Source organism: Panthera pardus, unplaced genomic scaffold (genome assembly GCF_024362965.1).
Source record: "Panthera pardus isolate Hobbes unplaced genomic scaffold, ASM2436296v1 HiC_scaffold_11, whole genome shotgun sequence".
NCBI classification, from domain to species: Eukaryota; Metazoa; Chordata; class Mammalia; order Carnivora; family Felidae; genus Panthera; species Panthera pardus.
Window position 1 is genome coordinate 73,628,747 of NW_026526666.1, and position 19,137 is coordinate 73,647,883.

General features: G+C 39.3%; 1 protein-coding gene across 11 annotated transcripts in view; it reads right to left on the bottom strand.

Moving 5' to 3' along the window:
- The window catches only part of CCDC30 (coiled-coil domain containing 30), a 132,925-nt gene that overhangs the window by 112,850 nt on the left and 938 nt on the right, over nucleotides 1–19,137 (bottom strand). For 7 of the 11 annotated variants that reach the window (XM_019429216.2, XM_019429205.2, XM_019429206.2 and 4 more), the window contains exons 2-7: nucleotides 14,582–14,637; nucleotides 11,208–11,282; nucleotides 10,397–10,453; nucleotides 8,953–9,073; nucleotides 4,828–5,021; nucleotides 1,533–1,622 (exon numbers count right to left, since the gene is read on the bottom strand). In XM_019429216.2, coding sequence (XP_019284761.2) covers nucleotides 1,533–1,622; nucleotides 4,828–5,021; nucleotides 8,953–9,073; nucleotides 10,397–10,453; nucleotides 11,208–11,216 — 471 coding nt within the window. In that variant the 5' untranslated portion in view covers nucleotides 11,217–11,282; nucleotides 14,582–14,637. Of the gene's footprint in view, nucleotides 1–1,532; nucleotides 1,623–4,827; nucleotides 5,022–8,952; nucleotides 9,074–10,396; nucleotides 10,454–11,207; nucleotides 11,283–14,581; nucleotides 14,638–19,137 lie in introns of those variants that run through there. The other 4 variants (XM_019429207.2, XM_019429208.2, XM_019429211.2 and 1 more) reach the window with 4 other exon arrangements.

Here is a 19,137-nt window from a genome sequence, read left to right on the forward strand (position 1 = left end):
AAATTATTGAATTATAAAAAATAGAAACTTTATCATAGAAGTGAGTATCATCTGGAAAAAAGAGAGAAAGTCATCCTCATGTATACAGTCCATTAAATACAGTTTATAAAATTCATTCACATAACGTATTTCATTTAATTTCAAGATGTGCACACACTCAAATCATGTTTACAGCTCCAGCTCCTTTTCTGCAATTGTTTTCAAAGCATTTAAAAGCTAAGAAATTCAGTCTCAATTATACCTTGCTCTTTATTTTTAAGTTTATTTTTATTTATCTTGAGAGAGAAATAGAGAGCAAGCAGGGGAAAGGCAGAGAGAGAGGGAGACAGAATCCCAGGTAGGCTCTATGCTGTCAGCACAGAGCATGATACAAGGCTTGAACTCACAAACCATGAGATCATGACCTGAGCCAAAATCAAGAGTTGGATGCTTAACCAACTGAGCCACCCAGGCACCCCTGTAATTATTTTCAAAGCATTTTAAGAGCTAAGAAATTCAGTCTCAATTATACCTTGCTTTTGATCCCCAAATATGTATTAATTTATGTAGTCGTTATACAAATTTTTCTAAAAGATAAGAAGACAACCAAAATACCATATACATAACAAAACTGCTAGTGTATCGGTATATATCCTTGCAATATTTTTTATTTATAGATATTTTTTACATAGTCATAATCCCAATCTATGTATATGTTTCTGTCTGGCTTTTTCACTTAACATTGTATGAGAAACATTTTCCCACATAACAGCGCCGATTCTGTAACGATAATTTTTAAAGTCTATATAATGTTCCAGAGTGGGTGCAACATGATTTATATAATCACTTAAGCATTTGGTAGTCTCCAAATTTTGCTATTTAAAACAACACTATGAGGGGTGCCTGAGTGGCTCAGTTGGTTGAGTGACAGTCTCTTGATTTCAGCTGGGGTCATGATCTCAGGGTTGCGCTGAGTGCAGAACCTGCTTAAGATTCTCTCTCTCCTTCCCGCTTGTGCACGTGCATGTGCACACGCTCTCTTTCTCTCTCTCTCTTTCTCTCTCAAAAAAAAAAAAAAAAAAAAATCAAAAAACAAAACAAAACAACCCGCTATGATATACAGTTTCAACCACATATATTTATCTTGGGTTACTTCCTGTGGTTAAATTCCCAGCAAATACTTTATTCACTGGATTTAGTGCTTAATAACATTTCCTCAGATCAAAAAATTAATTCTATGAAGAGAATTGATTATACTCAAAACAATGTGCTGTATATTAAAGGACTACCCACAAAAAGGGCTCCAAACATATTTGGGAAGAAGTATGTATTATCCCAAAGTGATTTTTCAAGGGATATAACACACGCTGTTTAAATTTTGATACATTCAATAAAAATCAGTATTAACTTCTTTCTTCTCAAATTTTTGTGGTGTGTTTATAATACTTTTATGCACAATTTTATAATTTTCACATCACGAATCTATACATTTTAATATATTCAAACAAAATAGTTGGTAAAAGCTACTATTAAGTAAAGGATTGTTTTTTTACCTCTCTCAGATTTTTTTTAGACTGCTGCACATGTTCCTGATGTTTCTCCTGTTCTCTCCGCAGAGGCTGGTGGTTTTGTTCAAAGTTCTCCTAAATAAATAACAAGAGATAAATGAAATTTATATCAATCAGTCTTCCTAAATAATGTCATTTAAATTTTTTTTTTAAAAGCAAAAGATAGGAGAACAGTCCAATCCATTTTGTGAGGCTAGATCATGCATTCTCAATGAGACAATATCATCCCCAAGGGAGTGAAAATTGACTCTGAGGGGGCGAAAAAAATCTTACTCTTTTTATTACAAATCAAGATATACCTACAGTATATAAATAGAACTCCACAGTATATAAACAGAACTCTATCAGTAGTATTAAAATTTCATGGGAGAGAGATTAGGAAAAATTATCTAAATATTCTCATGATAGAGGAAATAACGAAAAATGGTTGGCTAACACTGGCTAGACAAACCTTGAGATCAAAACCCAACAAAAATAACATGAGAAAGAAAAATCACAGGGCAATCGTCTCACTCATAAACATAGATGTAAAAATCTTAAAATTTTATCAAATCTAAGCTAGTAATATCTAGAAAGGATAATATATCATGAACAAGCTGGATTTGCCCCAGGAATGCAAAATAGGTTTAACATTAGAAAAATAAATCAACAAACTTCTCACATTAACAGATTAAAGTTCTAAATTATTTCATCATCTCAGTGGCTATAAAAAAATATTTAAAATACTTACCACTGGTTTCTAATAAAAACTCTTAGCAAACTAGGAATAAGAGTATAAATAATAAATAAACAGTACCATTTGAAACAAAACCTTCAGCAAACATCATACTTAATAGTGAATCATTGAATACTTTCTCTGATATCAATAACAAGACAATAATACTAGATAATACCAGTAATAAGATGAATTTCAAGATAATACCAGAGAGCCTAGCCAGTATAAGGCAAGAAAAAGAATTAAAAGGAATAAGGACTGAAAAGGAAGAAACAGAAGTATCATTCTTCTTAGGTAATATGATTGTACAGGTAGAAAATACTTTAGATCTTTAAATTACTTACTAAATTGAACGAGAGGGGAGCCTGGCTGGCTCAGTCAGTGGAGCATGTGACTCTTGATTGTGGGGTTGTGAGTTTAAGCCCCACATTGGGCATGAAGCCTACTTAAGAAAATAAACAAGGGGCACCTGGGTGGCTCAGTCAGTTAAGTGTCCAACTCTTGAATTCAGCTCAGGTCATGATCTCACAGTTCGTGAGTTTGAGCCCCATGTTGGGCTCTGTGCTGGTGGCACAGAGCCTGCTTGGGATTCTCTCTTTCCCTCTCTCTCTGCCCCTCCCCTGCTCAGTCTCTCTGTCTCTCTGTCTCTCAAAATAAATAAGTAAATATTTTTAAAAATAAATAGAGAGAAAAATATTTTAGAAATAAATAAATAAGTAAAATGAATGGAAATTTTTAGCAACAATCCTAGGTATAGGCCAATATGTAAAATAATTATACTTCTAAATACCAGCAAAAGATAATTAGAAAATTAAATTCTTTTAAAAAAATAGCATTTGCTATTAATAGCATCCAAAAATATGAAGTACCTAGGAATACATGTAACAAAGAGTGCAAGATTTTGTAGGGAAAATCATAAAACTTTACTGATATACTTCTAAAAATACATGGAGAGATATTCCATGATCACAGATCACATCAATATTTTAAGATAGTAAATTCCTCTTAAACTGATTTATAGATTCAATACAACCAAAAATCAAAATCTCAGATTTTGTAATAACATGAATCAGCTCGTTACTCTTTCCTCTTAAAATTATTTAGTGACTCTCCAGACCTTCTACACCCAAGTCCATCATCTATGCATTCCAAACGTTTCTATGCCTCAGGGCGCTTGGCTGGCTCTGTCAGTGTAGCCTGCAACTCTTCATCTTCGGGTTGTGAGTTTGAGCCCTGCATTGGGTGTAGAAATTACTTAAAAATAAAATCGTTTAAAAAATGATTTATGCCTCTACTGTGATCCAGGAACATTGCTGGGTGCTAAGTACAAACTTCAGTTCAGCATATGAGTCTCCAGCCACATCTCTTAGCATTCACTCACATGAACCAGTATGCATTATACACTGTTTCCCCTGCCAGCAATGCCTTTCCCAGCTGCTTTATGAACACCTATTCAGCTTTCAAAATCCTACTCAACACCTCTTCTGGAAGGCTTTTCTTGTCCCGTAACTCATCACATCTGACTCAGCCCTTCCTCTGAGTTTCCCTAGCCTTCTGTGCCTTTATCATGGGACTTTCCACACTGAACTGTAACCACTGGCTTTTTTTCCTTCCTCCATTAGCTTGTAAGTTCCTTGGAAGTCCAAATCATGTCTGACTTGACTTTGTTTCTACATCCACTGGCACAGATCCTGGCACATGGAATGTTCTCAATAAATAAAAACAATAATGCTAATTAATACTCTGGTTTTTTTTCAGATGGCATAAATCTTTTACCTTTTACTATAGATTTTTGTGGAGAAAAAGTCCCCTACAATAATGCTAATAAATGTGTGAGGTACTATTCTAGAGCCTTATATGTGTTATTTCATTTTCATGATCACCTTGTGGAGTAGTTGAGTGGATCTCAGATTTTATTAATGAGAAAATCAAGGTTCACAAAAGGTAACTTGTGCAAAGTCATACCACAAACAAGTAGCAGGGGAAGTCCACCCCAATCTAAAACCTATATTCTTTTTTTGTTTTAAAGTTTATTTTGAGAGAGAGAGAGAGAGAGAGCGAGCATGTGAGTAGGGGAGGGGCAGAGAGAGAGGCGGGGAGAGAGAGAATCCCACAGTGGGGCTCAGACTCAGGCAGAAGCGTGAGATGATGACCTGAGCCAAAATCAAGAGTCAGGGGCACCTGGGTGGCTCAATTGGTTGGGTGTCCGGCTTTGGCTCAGGTCATGATCTCACAGTCCGTGAGTTCAAGCCCCATGTCGCACTCTGTGCCGACAGCTCGGAGCCTGAAGCCTGCTTTGGATTCTGTGTCTCCCTCTCTCTCTGCCCCTCACCCACTCACACTCTGTCTCTCTCTCAAAATAAAATAAAAAACATTAAAAAAAATTTAAAAAAAAATTAAGAGTCAGACCCTTTACTGACTGAACCACCCAGGTGCCCTAAAACTTATATTCTTAAGCATTATTAAAACTGGCTTCCTTATAATTTAATGAATGAATGATTGAAAAAACAAATACTAAAAGACTGGCCTGCCTCTTATTCAATTACTTAGTTAATTTCAGAATACCTGGGGATGTTCTTTCAGGAATTTACTGGTCATACACCTTTGTGACTCTGGCTTTGGGCCCCGGGCTTCCAGTTTCTGCAAGAGTGTACTTCTTTCTACCAGTAAGTATGCAATCTGTTCACTGGGGCTGCTCAGAGCTATTTCAGATAAGCCCTCTTGATACAACATTTCTTCAACCTCTTTTATTTGCACTTCTGTTCGGAAGAAATAACAAATACAAAACTATTAAAAGAAATGCAGGCAAATAATTGCGGTTATATGATGTTAAATGTGTTCTTAATTACACAGCAAATTAATTTTAAAAATCAGTTATACTGTTACTACCACTCTTCTTTCTATCTGTCCAGGGTGTTTGCAAACTTTCAGAAATAATAACAACAAAAAAAAAAAAAAACGGGAAAAGTTTCTCAAAAATGGTAGATATTCTTACTATTGGATAACTTTAAAATTCGTTGTTGTTTTATTGAGTGCTTACTATGTGGCAGGTATTGTACTAGGCATTTAAGATAAATTTATCTCATCTAATCCTTGCAAAAGCCACTGAGGTAGGAAACATGATTATCTCATTTATGAGACAAGGATGCAGGCACCGACAAGCCAATTAACTTGCATAACATTACGCAACAAGTCCTACCAAAATTCTTGGTGATTTCAACATTCAGATAGATTATTCTAGTGCCCTGGCTTCTCAGTCTGTTTAGCAACTAACTTCCAAAGAGTCCTCTACGCCATCTCATTCTCTACTCCCATAGTAATTCTATGGGAGTCATTAGCAGCAACTCCCCAGTCTCAATTTCAAGCATCCCATTCTCCAATCACCCCTTCCTATGTACTTCTAGCAGCTGGATGTCAACAAATTTTTGGCCATACTGGTAACTATAATCCACTGACTTGAAACACCGCTCAATGTTCCTTACCCCACTCTTGTTCTCACTTTCTTAACTAGCTTAGATTCATCCAACCAGTTCATTGTTATCATCACTCTCTTGAAACATTCACAACTCCCATGCCTCTCTTTCCTTCCGTTATACTTGGTTGACAGAATTCCAGCCTGTTTAAGTCCAACCCTTCAGCCCCACTGCACCTCACTCCAGAAGCTGAATGTTGCTGGAGAAAACTGCACAGCCAGGGCTGATTGGTTTCACTCTCACTTCATGTCTATTCGCCTCAAGTGAGTCTTTATTGTCCAGCAATCCTCCCACAATTCCCCAGAATTCTCTCTCATTCTCTTATATTTTCTAGAGCTCTAGACCATTATTTCATTCCTCTCTCTCCTCAAGTCTCCAACAGCTCCTTTCCCTGCCCTCACTCTCCGCTGAATACCCTGCTTCTTATTTCACTGAGAAAAAAAGCACACTCCAAAGACAGCTTCCACAATCTTTCAAAGATTCCAAAATCTTTTAAATCTCATAAATCTCTCGTGCAATTGAACAAACTATCCTTGCTTCTAACTCTCCCCTTGTGCACTGGATCCCATTCCCACTTATCTCAAAGACCACATGCTCGCAGTTGACTCCTCTCGATTGCCCCATCAAGCTTTCTTCCCAACTTAGCATTGTAATTATCTTCAAGACATGCTATCATATCTCCCACTAAAAACAACAATGAACACAAGAAGAAATCTTCCTTCAATCTCATATCCCTCTCCAGCTTCTACACAACTTCCTCACTTTCCTTTACAGCACAGCTTCAAGAAGGGATCAACCATTGCCATGTCCCCTCTTCCTCTCCTACCACTCCTTCCTGAGTTCACTGCAAGCAGGCTTTCATACCCACCACTCCACAGAAGCAGCTCTTGTCAAAGTTACTGATGACCTTCATGTGACCAAATCCTATAGTGAATGATCTGTCCTTGTTCTACATATCCTATCAGTGATATCTGACCTACTTGTTCACATCCTTTTCTTAAAACACTGTCGTCATTTCTCTCTGGGACCCCACACTCTGCTGGTTTTCCTCCCACCTTGCGGGCCACTTCTTCACAGACTCCTTGGCTAATTTCTCACCTTTTCAGCCTCTAAACATAGGAATGTCCCAGGGCCCATCCCCGAATCCTCTTTTACTCCCCAGATAATCCCTATAGTCCCAAGGCTTTAGGTTTGGCTATATACTGATGACTCCCAAATTCACAGCTGCAGCTTGTGGTGCCTTCCAAACTTACACAGTTGTCTACTTGACATTCCCACTTGGATGTCTAATACATGCATCAAAATGTACATGTCCAAAAGCAAGCTCTTTACTGTCTTCCTCAAATGGGATTTCCCATAGTCTCCCCCACCTGAGTAGCTGGAACTCTAATATTCCAAATGCCCAGGCCAGAAAGCTTTGGGACACCAGTGATTTCCCCCATTTTCTCCCACCCAACATTACGTCCATTATCTAGTCATACTAGCTCTATCTTCAACCTTCAATTATATAAGCTTTTCTGGAGTAATTAAGTTTTATGTTCCCCAAACAAACAAACTTGTATTTTGTAAAGTGCTCACTAAAAATAATAGGGCTTCTTGCAAAAAACAGATTGGTATAGACCATTCTAAATCTCTGTCATTGTGTAACTAGAGTGCTATAAAAAACACTGACAATCCTTATAATTATACTGGTACATTAAAAGAGTTACATCAAATTCCATCAAGTATAGAAATACTATAGTAGGGGCGCCTGGGTGGCTCAGTCGGTTAAGCGTCCGACTTCAGCTCAGGTCACGATCTCGCGGTCCGCGGGTTCGAGCCCCGCGTCGGGCTCTGGGCTGATGGCTCAGAGCCTGGAGCTTGCTTCCAATTCTGTGTCTCCCTCTCTCTCTGCCCCTCCCCCGTTCATGCTGTGTCTCTCTCTGTCTCAAAAATAAATAAACGTTAAAAAAATTTAAAAAAAAAAAGAAATACTATAGTAAATATAGGGCTTTATCTTCTTTTTAAAAACCAGGCTTGCTGTAAAGGTGAGCTAAAAGAGTTGAGTCTGTGGAGTTATGGAAACAAAGGCAAAATGCACAAAGATTAGGGATATCTTTACAATAAGCACTTCCAAGGAGAAACATGTGGCCAAACTGAGGCCAGAAGAATAATGTGGGACAAATGAGTTTCACGTATAAACTCCAAGGCTTGCTTGCTGGTAAGCCAAAATCATTAACATGCTGGGGGAAACTGTATATGAACTTCTGCCTTGAAATGACATAATTCCCCTATTTACCAATCCTTCAAAAGCTAATTTATGCTGGCAGCAGGACATACATATCTTCTGTTTCTCATGGAATGGCAGCTTAGAGCCCTGAACAACACTCCTGCTGAGAATAGCTAAAAATGCCAGAAGAAAACTTAAAACTCTTAAAATGCAACCACTATACAAACTAAAATAGAACACAAACTATTAAGCCAGAAGAAGGAAACTCAGTATATTCAATGCAAAACAAGAAATGAAATTAAAGGAAACAAGAGCGTAGTTCATATGAGATATATCCTGTGATTAACTCAACTTTCCCGTCTGAGATTCAAAATAAAGAAAAAACTTCCATCAGCAGACCCTCATGAAAGGAAGTTCTAAATTGAAAAAAAAAAAAAAGATTTCAAATAGAATATCTGAGATGCAAGGAAAAATGCTGAGTACAGAAAATAATAAATTTGTGGTAGATATAATCACCGACCATATATAATAATAATATCTAATTTGTGAGGTTAAACAAAATAGAATATTCTAAAGGGGTCCTATCTGTATCCTCTTTTGTAGCTTTGCAGTACTTAAATATTTTCTGAGTCCATAATATGCTAGGTACTTTACAGGGCAGGTGTGATGGGGAACACAGAAATCACTAAGACCAGGGCAAGATCTCTGCCCCAGAGGAGCTGACACAGGTCACTAGGACAGTGTGGTAAGTGCTCTAATAGAGGCTGAAGGAAATGACCATCCTGTGCTCTCTCACACACATTTCAGACTATTTCACAACAGATAATTTAAAAAGACCAGGCAGAAAATACACCCAAAACATTATAAGTACTTTTCTTGGAGTGGAAGACATATAGTAATTTTCCCCTTCCTTCTTTTATACATTTTCCAATTTCCTATAATTGTTGCATATTACTTTTAGAATTAGAAAAAAAATTAACTTTATATTTTTATAAAAGGAAAAATTACCCTGTTTCGGTTGGAGCACTTTAACCTCATGTCTAAACTGTTTGTTTTCCTTTTCACAACCGTGAGACAATGTTTCTCTTTCCTCTGTTAAGGTATGGACATGGTTTGCATACTTTTCCATCTAGAAAGAAAATAATACATTTTTTTACTGTTAGTCCATGGATCATATAGTACCCCATATCAAGTCTATGAAGTGAAGAGATCACTATACTGTTGTGTCTATAATCTAAGAAATAGGCAGAAAATTCAGCTTTCCTTAAGTGTGGGTCTCCCTCCCTAAACTTCCTTCCAGCTGTTTTATGTTATCAGTCATTGTTTCCCATAGATATGACGATATATCACCACAAATTTCTGGGACAGTCACAATCTCTACTTTTTTTTTTTCCCATTAACATATCAGGTTTTAAATCAAGTTGCCTTATCTATAGTTTAGGGAATATAGTCATGATACTCATAAACAGAGAAAAATCTCCACAATAATTGTTTATACTCCTATGCTAACAATGATGATTAAGAAGTCTGAAATCTTAATAGAAGACTGCATTAAAATAAATTATTGAGTATTAAAAAAACAGCTTCTGGTTCATATGGCAGCTTCACAACAGGTACTTTTATGTGGCTCATAATAATAGATTAAAAGCTAACTCGATGCTCTGGGTACTGTACTAAGGACATCAAATATTTACTTTTCACCACAATCCTATGAGACTGTTATCCTCCCCCTTTGTAGGGGAGGAAGCAGGTGGCTAGAGTCCAAGGGGTTTGCTGTGTCATGCAGGATTGAGTAAGAGGAGGAGCTAGACCTCACACTCAGCAGGCCCACCCAGAGGCTAAGCTCTTACCTACTGTGCCAAATTGCTTAGAGATAGACTACCAAAGTAACTGAATTTAGTTTTACTGAATTGTGAGGACAACTCCTCACAATACAAACACAAAAAGCTGAGTGGTATAGGAGGTAACAGAGCACTGCCACCCAACTTAATAACTTCCTGCTAATCTTCAATGTCTTTCTCTTCAAAATGGCAGGAACAACACTACCTATTTCTAATAATAACACCTATAATTTATTGACTACTTGCTAGGTGTCAAGTATGTGTGTGTGAAATGTTTTGTGTGCTTTAACCTCACATGTACTTGTAAACTTCACAAATCTCTTTGAAGAAGCTATTATCATCCCCATCTTACAGATGAGGAATTTCAAGTTCAAAGAAGTGAAGTAACTTACCCAAGGTTACACACAAAGACAGTACTAAAGGCAATGCTTCACCCCCTTGTGCCTAATGTTAAAGTTCATGGTCTATTATTGGTCTATTATGCTATAGATAATAATAGCATCGTCTATTATGCTATCCTGCTTTTGTTCTAAAGGAGCTGCATTCTTCTCTGAGTTTGGAAATAAAGTTGTCCTCTAAGAGTTAAATTTAAAAATCAGTAAGTTGCATACCTGAGCTGAGATGATGAAACACAGCAGAGTGATTTCCAAGCAATCTGAATTTCTTAACTTGTTTAAAGAAAGAATACGTCAGAAAGTATGTTGATCAGTATTGGAAACATCAAAAAGAGTGATAAGAAAGACAAAAGATGTCATTATCTACTCATCTAAGGGCTGGGGACCCTGGTTCTAGTCTATAACAGGTCCAGAAGTAAGGGCAGGTATAGATTAGCCCTCTTGTGGAATTCAGGCTATCTTAGCCAGTGCTATAAAAATTTAGAATGATTTGTTCAGCGAGTAAACATCTGTAACCAAACATCTGTTTGGCTTCCCATGTAGTGTACCTGTAGGGAAAGAATCCATCAGCCACAGGACATGTATGTCTCGTTCCTGTGACAATTATGTTTCTTACCGTCAGTTAGTAAGCTGGTATCTATTTTTCCATAAACTTCTTTGTGAGTGTGGTTAATTCAAGATCATCTTTGAGAAACAGATCCTCTTACAGAACACTGACTACTCAGGTTTCTAAGCCTACAAGCAAGAGAGTCGGCTGGAGGGTGGGTTATTGAAACAAAGATAACGAAAGCCACCTTGAGCAGACCTGCTGGGATCTTCAGCCATTCATTTCTGGGTAACATCCTGTACATGTACTCTACTGGAAACCAATGCAGACTGTTGGCATAGTTCATGAAAAAAATTATACTTGTGAGTGCTTTGCAAACTGCACAGTAATATTCAAATGTTGGTTTTTAATGTGTCAGTTTAATGAAGGACAATGAACAAAACCACAGGTATCTTAAAACTTTATGTTATTAGCTCTTACTTCTTTCATTGCTTCCGTGTGCTTCACTGTAAGCTCTTCTAAATTTCTGGTAGCAGTGCTCAGCCTGTCTTCATTCTGGAATAAACAAAATAGAGTGGTTCTTCTGTAGCAACAAGGGGTCCAATCCCTTCTTTGTCAAGATGGTGAAGTACGTATTCTAACTGCACTTGTGCCTTGGTGGAAGAGATGAGCATATGTGTATGTACACACACACACATGCACACACACACAACTGAGCATGCAAGAAATCTGATATGTATATACACCCAGAGTTAGTCTCTGTACAAAGTATAGTCTAGTTCTGTTAATTAATGGGTATGTTATCCAGTTATGATGAACACTTACATGAAGTAGCCAACAACACAAAGAAAATTAAAGTTTCAAACAGCTTTACAGTATCTCTAAAATAAGAAATGATGAAAAAAAAAGAAATGATGACATGATATATATACACACACACACACACAATACAAATGTGTGTTTAAAAAAAATACACGCTTTTCTGTATACCCAGTTCTGAAGTTTATAATTTAGTAATCTGAAAATCGCCCGAAGGCCCCTTGCAAAGTTATAAATTCCAAAGAAGCGCCCTCAGTTGAATTTGAGAGACACAGGGACTCCTCTGGAAGCTAGACCGCACACTGCTCCTGTGCCATCAAGGAATTATTGTGCTCACAGTATATGGCTTATAATTTCTGGTGACTTCTAAATCATTCAGCTCTCTTCCAAAACTTCCTGATATAAGCCTGCCATCAATATAATCTTTAGCTTTTTCAATTCAAAGTAGTCCTGCTACAAAACAGTTTACACTATAATAGTAGGTGAAACATAGATTCCCACTTGCTGGAGTTGTTTGTATTTGTGTTACTAGAACCTCCAGCTGTGAATCAGACTTGCTGTTAAAATCAAACACAGCTTTTAACCAAGTTAATCTCACCCAAATTGTAGTGATATGCATAATTATTACTGTACTGCAGACAGTCCACAGAAATAATACTGTTTTGTTTTTTTAACAGCAAAATCATGTTTTTTATTATTTTTCTCCTTTCTTGCTATGTTCTTCAGAGTCTTATCATTTTCACATTAATATTTTTAATGGACAATATAGAATTCTAATTATCATCTGAATCTCACACAGGAAGAAAAAAGGACCCAGGTCTGGATCTTTGTACCCTATGTGTCCTCCTCATGACTGACAGCTAAAAATCTTGCCATGCTCCTCTCCCCCACACTCCCATCATCTGGTCCCCAATCACATTCTCCTTCTCCCTTTTTTTTTTTTTTTTTTAATTTTTTTTTCAACGTTTTTTATTTATTTTTGGGACAGAGAGAGACAGAGCATGAACGGGGGAGGGGCAGAGAGAGAGGGAGACGCAGAATCGGAAACAGGCTCCAGGCTCCGAGCCATCAGCCCAGAGCCTGACGCGGGGCTCGAACTCACGGACCGCGAGATCGTGACCTGGCTGAAGTCGGACGCTTAACCGACTGCGCCACCCAGGCGCCCCTCCTTCTCCCTTTTTAAGGCTAAATAATATTCTAGTTCCTGTCTGTGTGTGCACACGTGTGTTTACATTTTGTTTATTCACTCATCTGTAATGGACATTTGGGCTGTTTCCACCTTTCAACTGGTGTGAATTAACAGTTCTGTGATCATGGGTATACAAATATCCATTTAAGTCCCTGCTTTCAATTGTTTTGGGTATATACCTAGACGTAGAATTGTTATCATATAATTCTGTTTAACTTTTTGAGGAGCTGCTGTACTGTTTTCCAAAGCAGCTGCACCATTTTATGTTCCCACCATGCAATGTAGAAGGGTTCCCATTTCTCCACATCTTTGACAAAGTTTGTTATATTTGTTTTATATATACAGTGATATATATCATAGCCATACTAACGGGTGTGAGGTGATTGCTCTCTTAAACTATAATTGTTTTACAATGACAGTGAGACTTTAGTCCTGGACCATTACCTCTCTCAAACTACCAGATATTTTTGGCTTTTCCTGCCAAGCCTGGACCCAACAGTTGATCATTTCAACCTCTCATCAATGTCCCCCCTTATCTTGCTTCTTGCCCCACCTTCCCTGAAAATCCTAGCCCTGGAAAAGTTCAACCATTTGCCTTTTCTACTGAAAAGTTCAACCATCTATTTCAGTTTGCTGAGTGCTGGTACGGAAAAATAAAACAAGCAAGCCGACTGAAGCCACTACAAATTCATGGCTGCAGCTTGAGACAAGCTTCTCGGCTGCTAGATCATTCTATGCATTCTTTACCAGATTCTGTTACCATTTCACTCAGCAGCTATTCAGAACTTTCATCTCTCCCATCAAACTCCAAGTCTTACCTCTCCCCTCTTTTGGCAGATGATCTTGTCTCCCACAGCACTAGCAAAACTAGGGTCATCATATAACTTTGTCAGCTTCTTCCCTTACAGCAAGGTACTAGCCTTCATCATTAGAGACCTTGTTCTCTTTCCCCCTCAGTGGAGGAGATTTCCATCCTCCTGACCAAAGCAAATTTCTTCACCTGTGTTCTAGATCCTGTCCCTATGGCTTCTTCAAGAAAGCTTTTCTCTTCTGTATACTCATTATCTCCTTCTCTACTGATCTCTTGCCCTTTGCTCAAGATGTTTGTCTTAGAAATAAAGATACAAAAATAACCCTCCTTTGACCCCACCACATTCCTCAGAAGCTACTGTCCTCCTTCTAATTTGTCTTCCCCTCCTCAAATAACTGCATTTTGGCTTCTGTTCTTACCACTATACTAAAAATATCAGTTACCAATGGGCACCTGGGTGTCTCAGTTGATTGAGCTTCCGACTTCAGCTCAGGTCATGATCTCACAGTTCACGAGTTTGGATCTCACGCCAGGCTCTGTGCTGACAGCTCAGAGCCTGGAGCCTGCTTCGGATTCTGTATCCCCCTCTCTCTCTGCTACTCACCACTCATGCTCTGTCTCTCTCAAAAATGAATAACTGTTAAAAATTGTTCAAAATGCCAAATTGGACATGTTTCTGTAACTTTTATATATGATCTCTCTGCATTATGTCCACTCCTATCTTGAAAGTGTTTCCCTTCTCTGTTCTGTGACATCACTTTCTCCTGTTTTTACTGTTACCTCTCTGACCTTTCCTTCTCTGTTTTCTTCCTGGGCTCCTCTTCATCCACAGCCCCTTGAGATGCTGCCATTCCTAAGAACTCTGCCTTTGGCTCTCTGCCTTTCTCACTACTATGGTCATTAACAGCTTGGGTATAGGAGTCTGACACATCTTGAAACCCTGCCTCCACCACTTTCTAGTTTCATGACTAGGCAAGTCACCTAACTTCTTTAAACTTTGGTTTCCCCCCAAAGTGGATTAATAATAATGCCTACCTCATGGGATTGTTAGCATTAAATAATAATCCATCTCTGTGAAGCTCCAGATCTATCTAGAAAAAATGGGAAAAAACAGAAACACACTGAAGTTAATAAACACAAGTGCATGTGGCAAAGACTGCGCTTTGTCCTCCAATATTTATTCTTCCCTTTCCCGCAGCGTAAAATAATCTGGTTTCCCGAATGATCACACGTCTGCCTGCCTTACTGCTAGATACAGCCATGTGACTAAGTTCTGATCAATGGGATGCAAGTGGAATTGTGTGCCACCTCTAGGAAGTGCCCTGAAAGGAACAGGATTCCCCCTTCCTCACTCGTTCTTCCATTCCACTGGCTGGAATGCACACAAGATAGTTGAAGTTCGAGCAGCCATCCTGGACACCATCGGCTAGCAGCCACATGCCACAGATAATATACTATCATGAGAAAAGAAATCTGTGAATCTCTGACAATTTCAAGATGTCTGGACTGATTTCTTCTTGACTCTTATTTGGCAGAAATAAATTTCTATCTTTCTCCAGCCATTTTTATTTTGAGCTTTCTGACCCTCATGGCCAACCAATCCAAACTACTACAGGAGGGTTACTTAAAGAATAAAACACAAGGGCATACGCTGGAAAATAAATATAACTACATAGGAGCTGGATATGGAACTGTGCAGCGCATCCTGGACTAGACTGGAACTAGCCTGACCCATGAGGTCTTTCGGCTCTGTCGTTTCCCCATGAATCTGCCCCCATTTGCTAGCTTTTCTACATGGATGGACTGTCTCTGCCTGCTCATCGGCCAGGCTAAAAACAGCCATTCACATGTTAAGCCTATGTAACTTTTCAGATAAGTCATTTCTGTTCTTTATCTTTTAGTTCGAATTCATGAAAGAGGGATGATTATTTTTTGCTCACCCAATGAACTGTGCCCCCCTCTCCAAAGTTAGTTGTATAATCCTCATTCAGTCCATTGTGACTAGAATGGGTTGGAAGTAGGGGTGTAAATACAGCCACCAAGGTCTCCTCTTTTAAAAATTTTTTTAAATGTTCATTTGTTTTTTGAGAGAGAGAGAGGGTGAGAGAGAAAGAGAGAGAACGAGCGGGGGAGGGACAGGCAGAGAGGGAGACACAGAATCTGAAGCAGGCTCCAGGCTCTTAGCTGTCAGCACAGGGCCAACACAGGGCTTGAACTCACAGAGCGCCTCATGCATGACCAGAGTCACGGACCCTTAACCGACTGAGCCACCCAGGCGCCCCAACCAAAGTCTACTCTTTAAGCAAGCATTGCTGGAGAGGTACAAATTCCAAAGAAGAGGATGTAGGCTAGGAAGGCAATCTAAAATGAGTCTACTATTTAAGACCAATGCATATCTAATTATCTGATGAACAACTCAGTTTGAACAATCCACTCATCTTTCCTTTCCACCTGCTCCGCCTTCTGTATTCAATAGTTAATAAAATCACCATCAATATAGTTTCGTAAGCCAGAAACCTGGGAGGCATCCATGGCCCTGCCTTCTTATTTATCCCACTCTCATTAACAACCAGTCCCTGAATGTGTAGATTCTCCCTCTTATCTAACAGTGCTGCCTTAGTGTAGGCTCTCCTCATTTATTGTCCAGTTTATTGTATCCGTAACTGATGTCCCTGCTGCCAGGCTGGCCCCCATCCACAGCCCTCAGACTGACCGTTCTGAATGCAAATCACTTGCTGCTTATCATTTGCAGTGCTTTCAGGAAGAGTTCAACCCCTTAGCTTGGCACCAGAGATTCTTCACAACCTGGTTCCTGCCTGTCTCTATAGCCTTGTCTTCCGCCACACCTTGACATTAGCCTTCCACGCCGGTGCACTCACTGATCCCCCTCACGCTGCTGATTATTTCCATGACTTTGAACATTTGGGCCCCTCTGCCTGTTCTGCTATGACATCCCAGAATGCACATTTTCCCAGGGGATTTACTGGGACTCAACGGAGATAGAAAATTCTAAAAAAGCAGACCTTAAAGCAATATAAATCCATTATTTGAATTATAAATGCTCTGACATCTAAACTGTGCCTCAAATTACCCACATATCAAAGCACACACAACTATTCTCTACAAAGTAGATACTGAATACATGCTCACTGAGTATCTTAAAAACTTTTAGGGGCCCCTCAAAACTTCCAGATGTAAAGAATGAGTTGGTAAAGCTGTCAAAGCAAGCTGAGACAGAGAAAAAGGATTTTAAATGGAACGAGGGCAAGAAGAATGGGTGTAGATTCATCGCTTCTCGTTCTTATTTCCCCTACAGGTGCCCTCAAACTACGGTGAAGGGGCCAGGACCACACCTTGTGCTACAGCACATCTTTTGGCTCCGAGCGAAAGATGAGGTTGGGATCTCATGGTCTTAGAATGACATTAGGAAACGTAAATAGCATGGCCACAGAAACTGAAATATCCAGATAGGCTACTCACCCTAACCTTTCTTCCTTCCTTCTACACAAATACAATTTAAAAATGATAGACATCTTGGGCTGCCTGAATGGCTCAGTCGGTTGAGCGTCTGACTCTTGATTTCAGCTCAGATCGTGATCTCATGGTTTGTGGGATTGAGCCCTGCATTGGGCTCCGTGCTGAGAGTGCAGAGTCTGCTTCAGATGCTCTCTCTCCCCCCCCCCCCCCGCCTCTCCCCCACTCATTCTCTGTCTCTCAAAATAAATACACATTAAGAGAATTATAGGCGTGTCTGGGTGGCTCAGGTGGTTAAGCATCCAACTCTTGGTTTTGCCTCAGGTCATGATCTCATGGTGGTGGGATTGAACCCCTCGTTGGGCTCCACACTGGGTGTGCAGCTTGCTTGAGATTCTCTCTCTCCCTGTCCCTCTGCCCTTCCCCTGCTTGTGCTGGCACATGCGTGCCCCCTCCCCGCCTCTCTCAAATTGAAAGCAATGTTTAAATGCTTAAAATATAAAGAGAAAAGGAAAGTCAAAGTGTACACTATCATTACAGCTATGTAAAAATGCACACACACGAGCAAGGACTGACCCAGAACAGAAAAATAAACTTGATACGTTAGGGCAGGGTTTGTCAACCTCAGCATTGTTGACATTTGAGCTGAATAATTCTTTGTTGTGGGGGGATATTCTGTGCACAGAAGGATATAAAGCAGCATCCCTGGCCTCTGCCAACTGGATGCCAGTAACATCTCCCTAGCTGAGACAACTAAAAATGTCTCTATCCATTGCCACACATCTCTTGGGGAGCAAGATCACCCCCTGGGTTTAGAACTACTGTGCAGGGTGAAAGAAATTTAAAAAAAAATTTTTTTTAAACATTTATTTGTTTTTGAGACAGAGAGAGACAGAGCATGAACGGGGGAGGGTCAGAGAGAGGGAGACACAGAATCCGAAACAGGCTCCAGGCTGTCAGCACAGAGCCCGACGCGGGGGTCGAACCCATGGACCGCGAGATCGTGACCTGAGCCGAAGTCGGACGCCTAGCCGACTGAGCCACCCAGGCGCCCGGTGAAAGAAATTTTTTAAAAGTTACTGTTTGGATGCCTGGCTGGCTCAGTCAGTAGAACATAGGACCCCGGATCTCGGTGTTGTGGGGTTGTGAGTTTCAAGCCCCACGCTGGGTATAGCGATTACTTCAAAATAAAATCTTTAAAAAAAGAGTTACTTTCCAATGTTGCCATCATGATGGTTGTTCAGTATATACATTTTGGAAGGGAAAGGTAAACCCCTTGCGATACAGCATCTAACACTCTTTTTCAAAAGTTAGAATTTATCCATTAAATGTGAAGAACTGAAAAAGTTTCAGAACTTCTACCCACCCCCCCCGCCCCCCGCCCCCAATTTATTATAGAAGAGAAAGATGAATTTCTCAGTGTTTGGAAACTTGACCTGGCTGTAAGTATGAGATATCATAAATAAGTGTCGTAATTGACCTGAGAAATAAAAATATCCAAATCATTCTGGCTCCCAAAATACCCTCTCAAAGTGTACACTTTGCATATATTCAAAATGGTTTACATTAAAATCTGAATACTGAGAAAGAAATAGTAAGACTCAACAAGGAACACATACTTGAAGACAATTTAAATAAAGTTTTCCAACTAAAAGGAAATTGCACTGGCTCTAAATGAAACTCACTCTATTTTTAAGGTCCTATGTTCCAGTCTTTTAAGGACCACTAAGAGTGCTCCTTTGCCAAAAATATTTGTTTTCAACCACTCCTCATCATTTCTGTTTCTTGGCTCACACAGCAAGGAACGCCTTCTAATTAAGAAACTGACATGAAGAGAAGGCACAAGAGATGCTGTTTCAAGCATCTCCTCTCCAGAAAATTCTATCGTATCAAGGCATTGAATTCATATGGGCTTATGAAAGTTGAAATCCTGTTACATGATCATCCTGAATGATCTTTTCACATGCATGAAAGCATCGTGTATACCTAACATAGTATTCACTTGAGCCAGGAACAATCTTCTTTCTTTATATAAGCCTGGGACCGGCCTAAAAATGCATTTTGGTTGTTTCCCCCTCCACTTTCAAAACACACTAGGCTTGTAGAAATTTACTGTT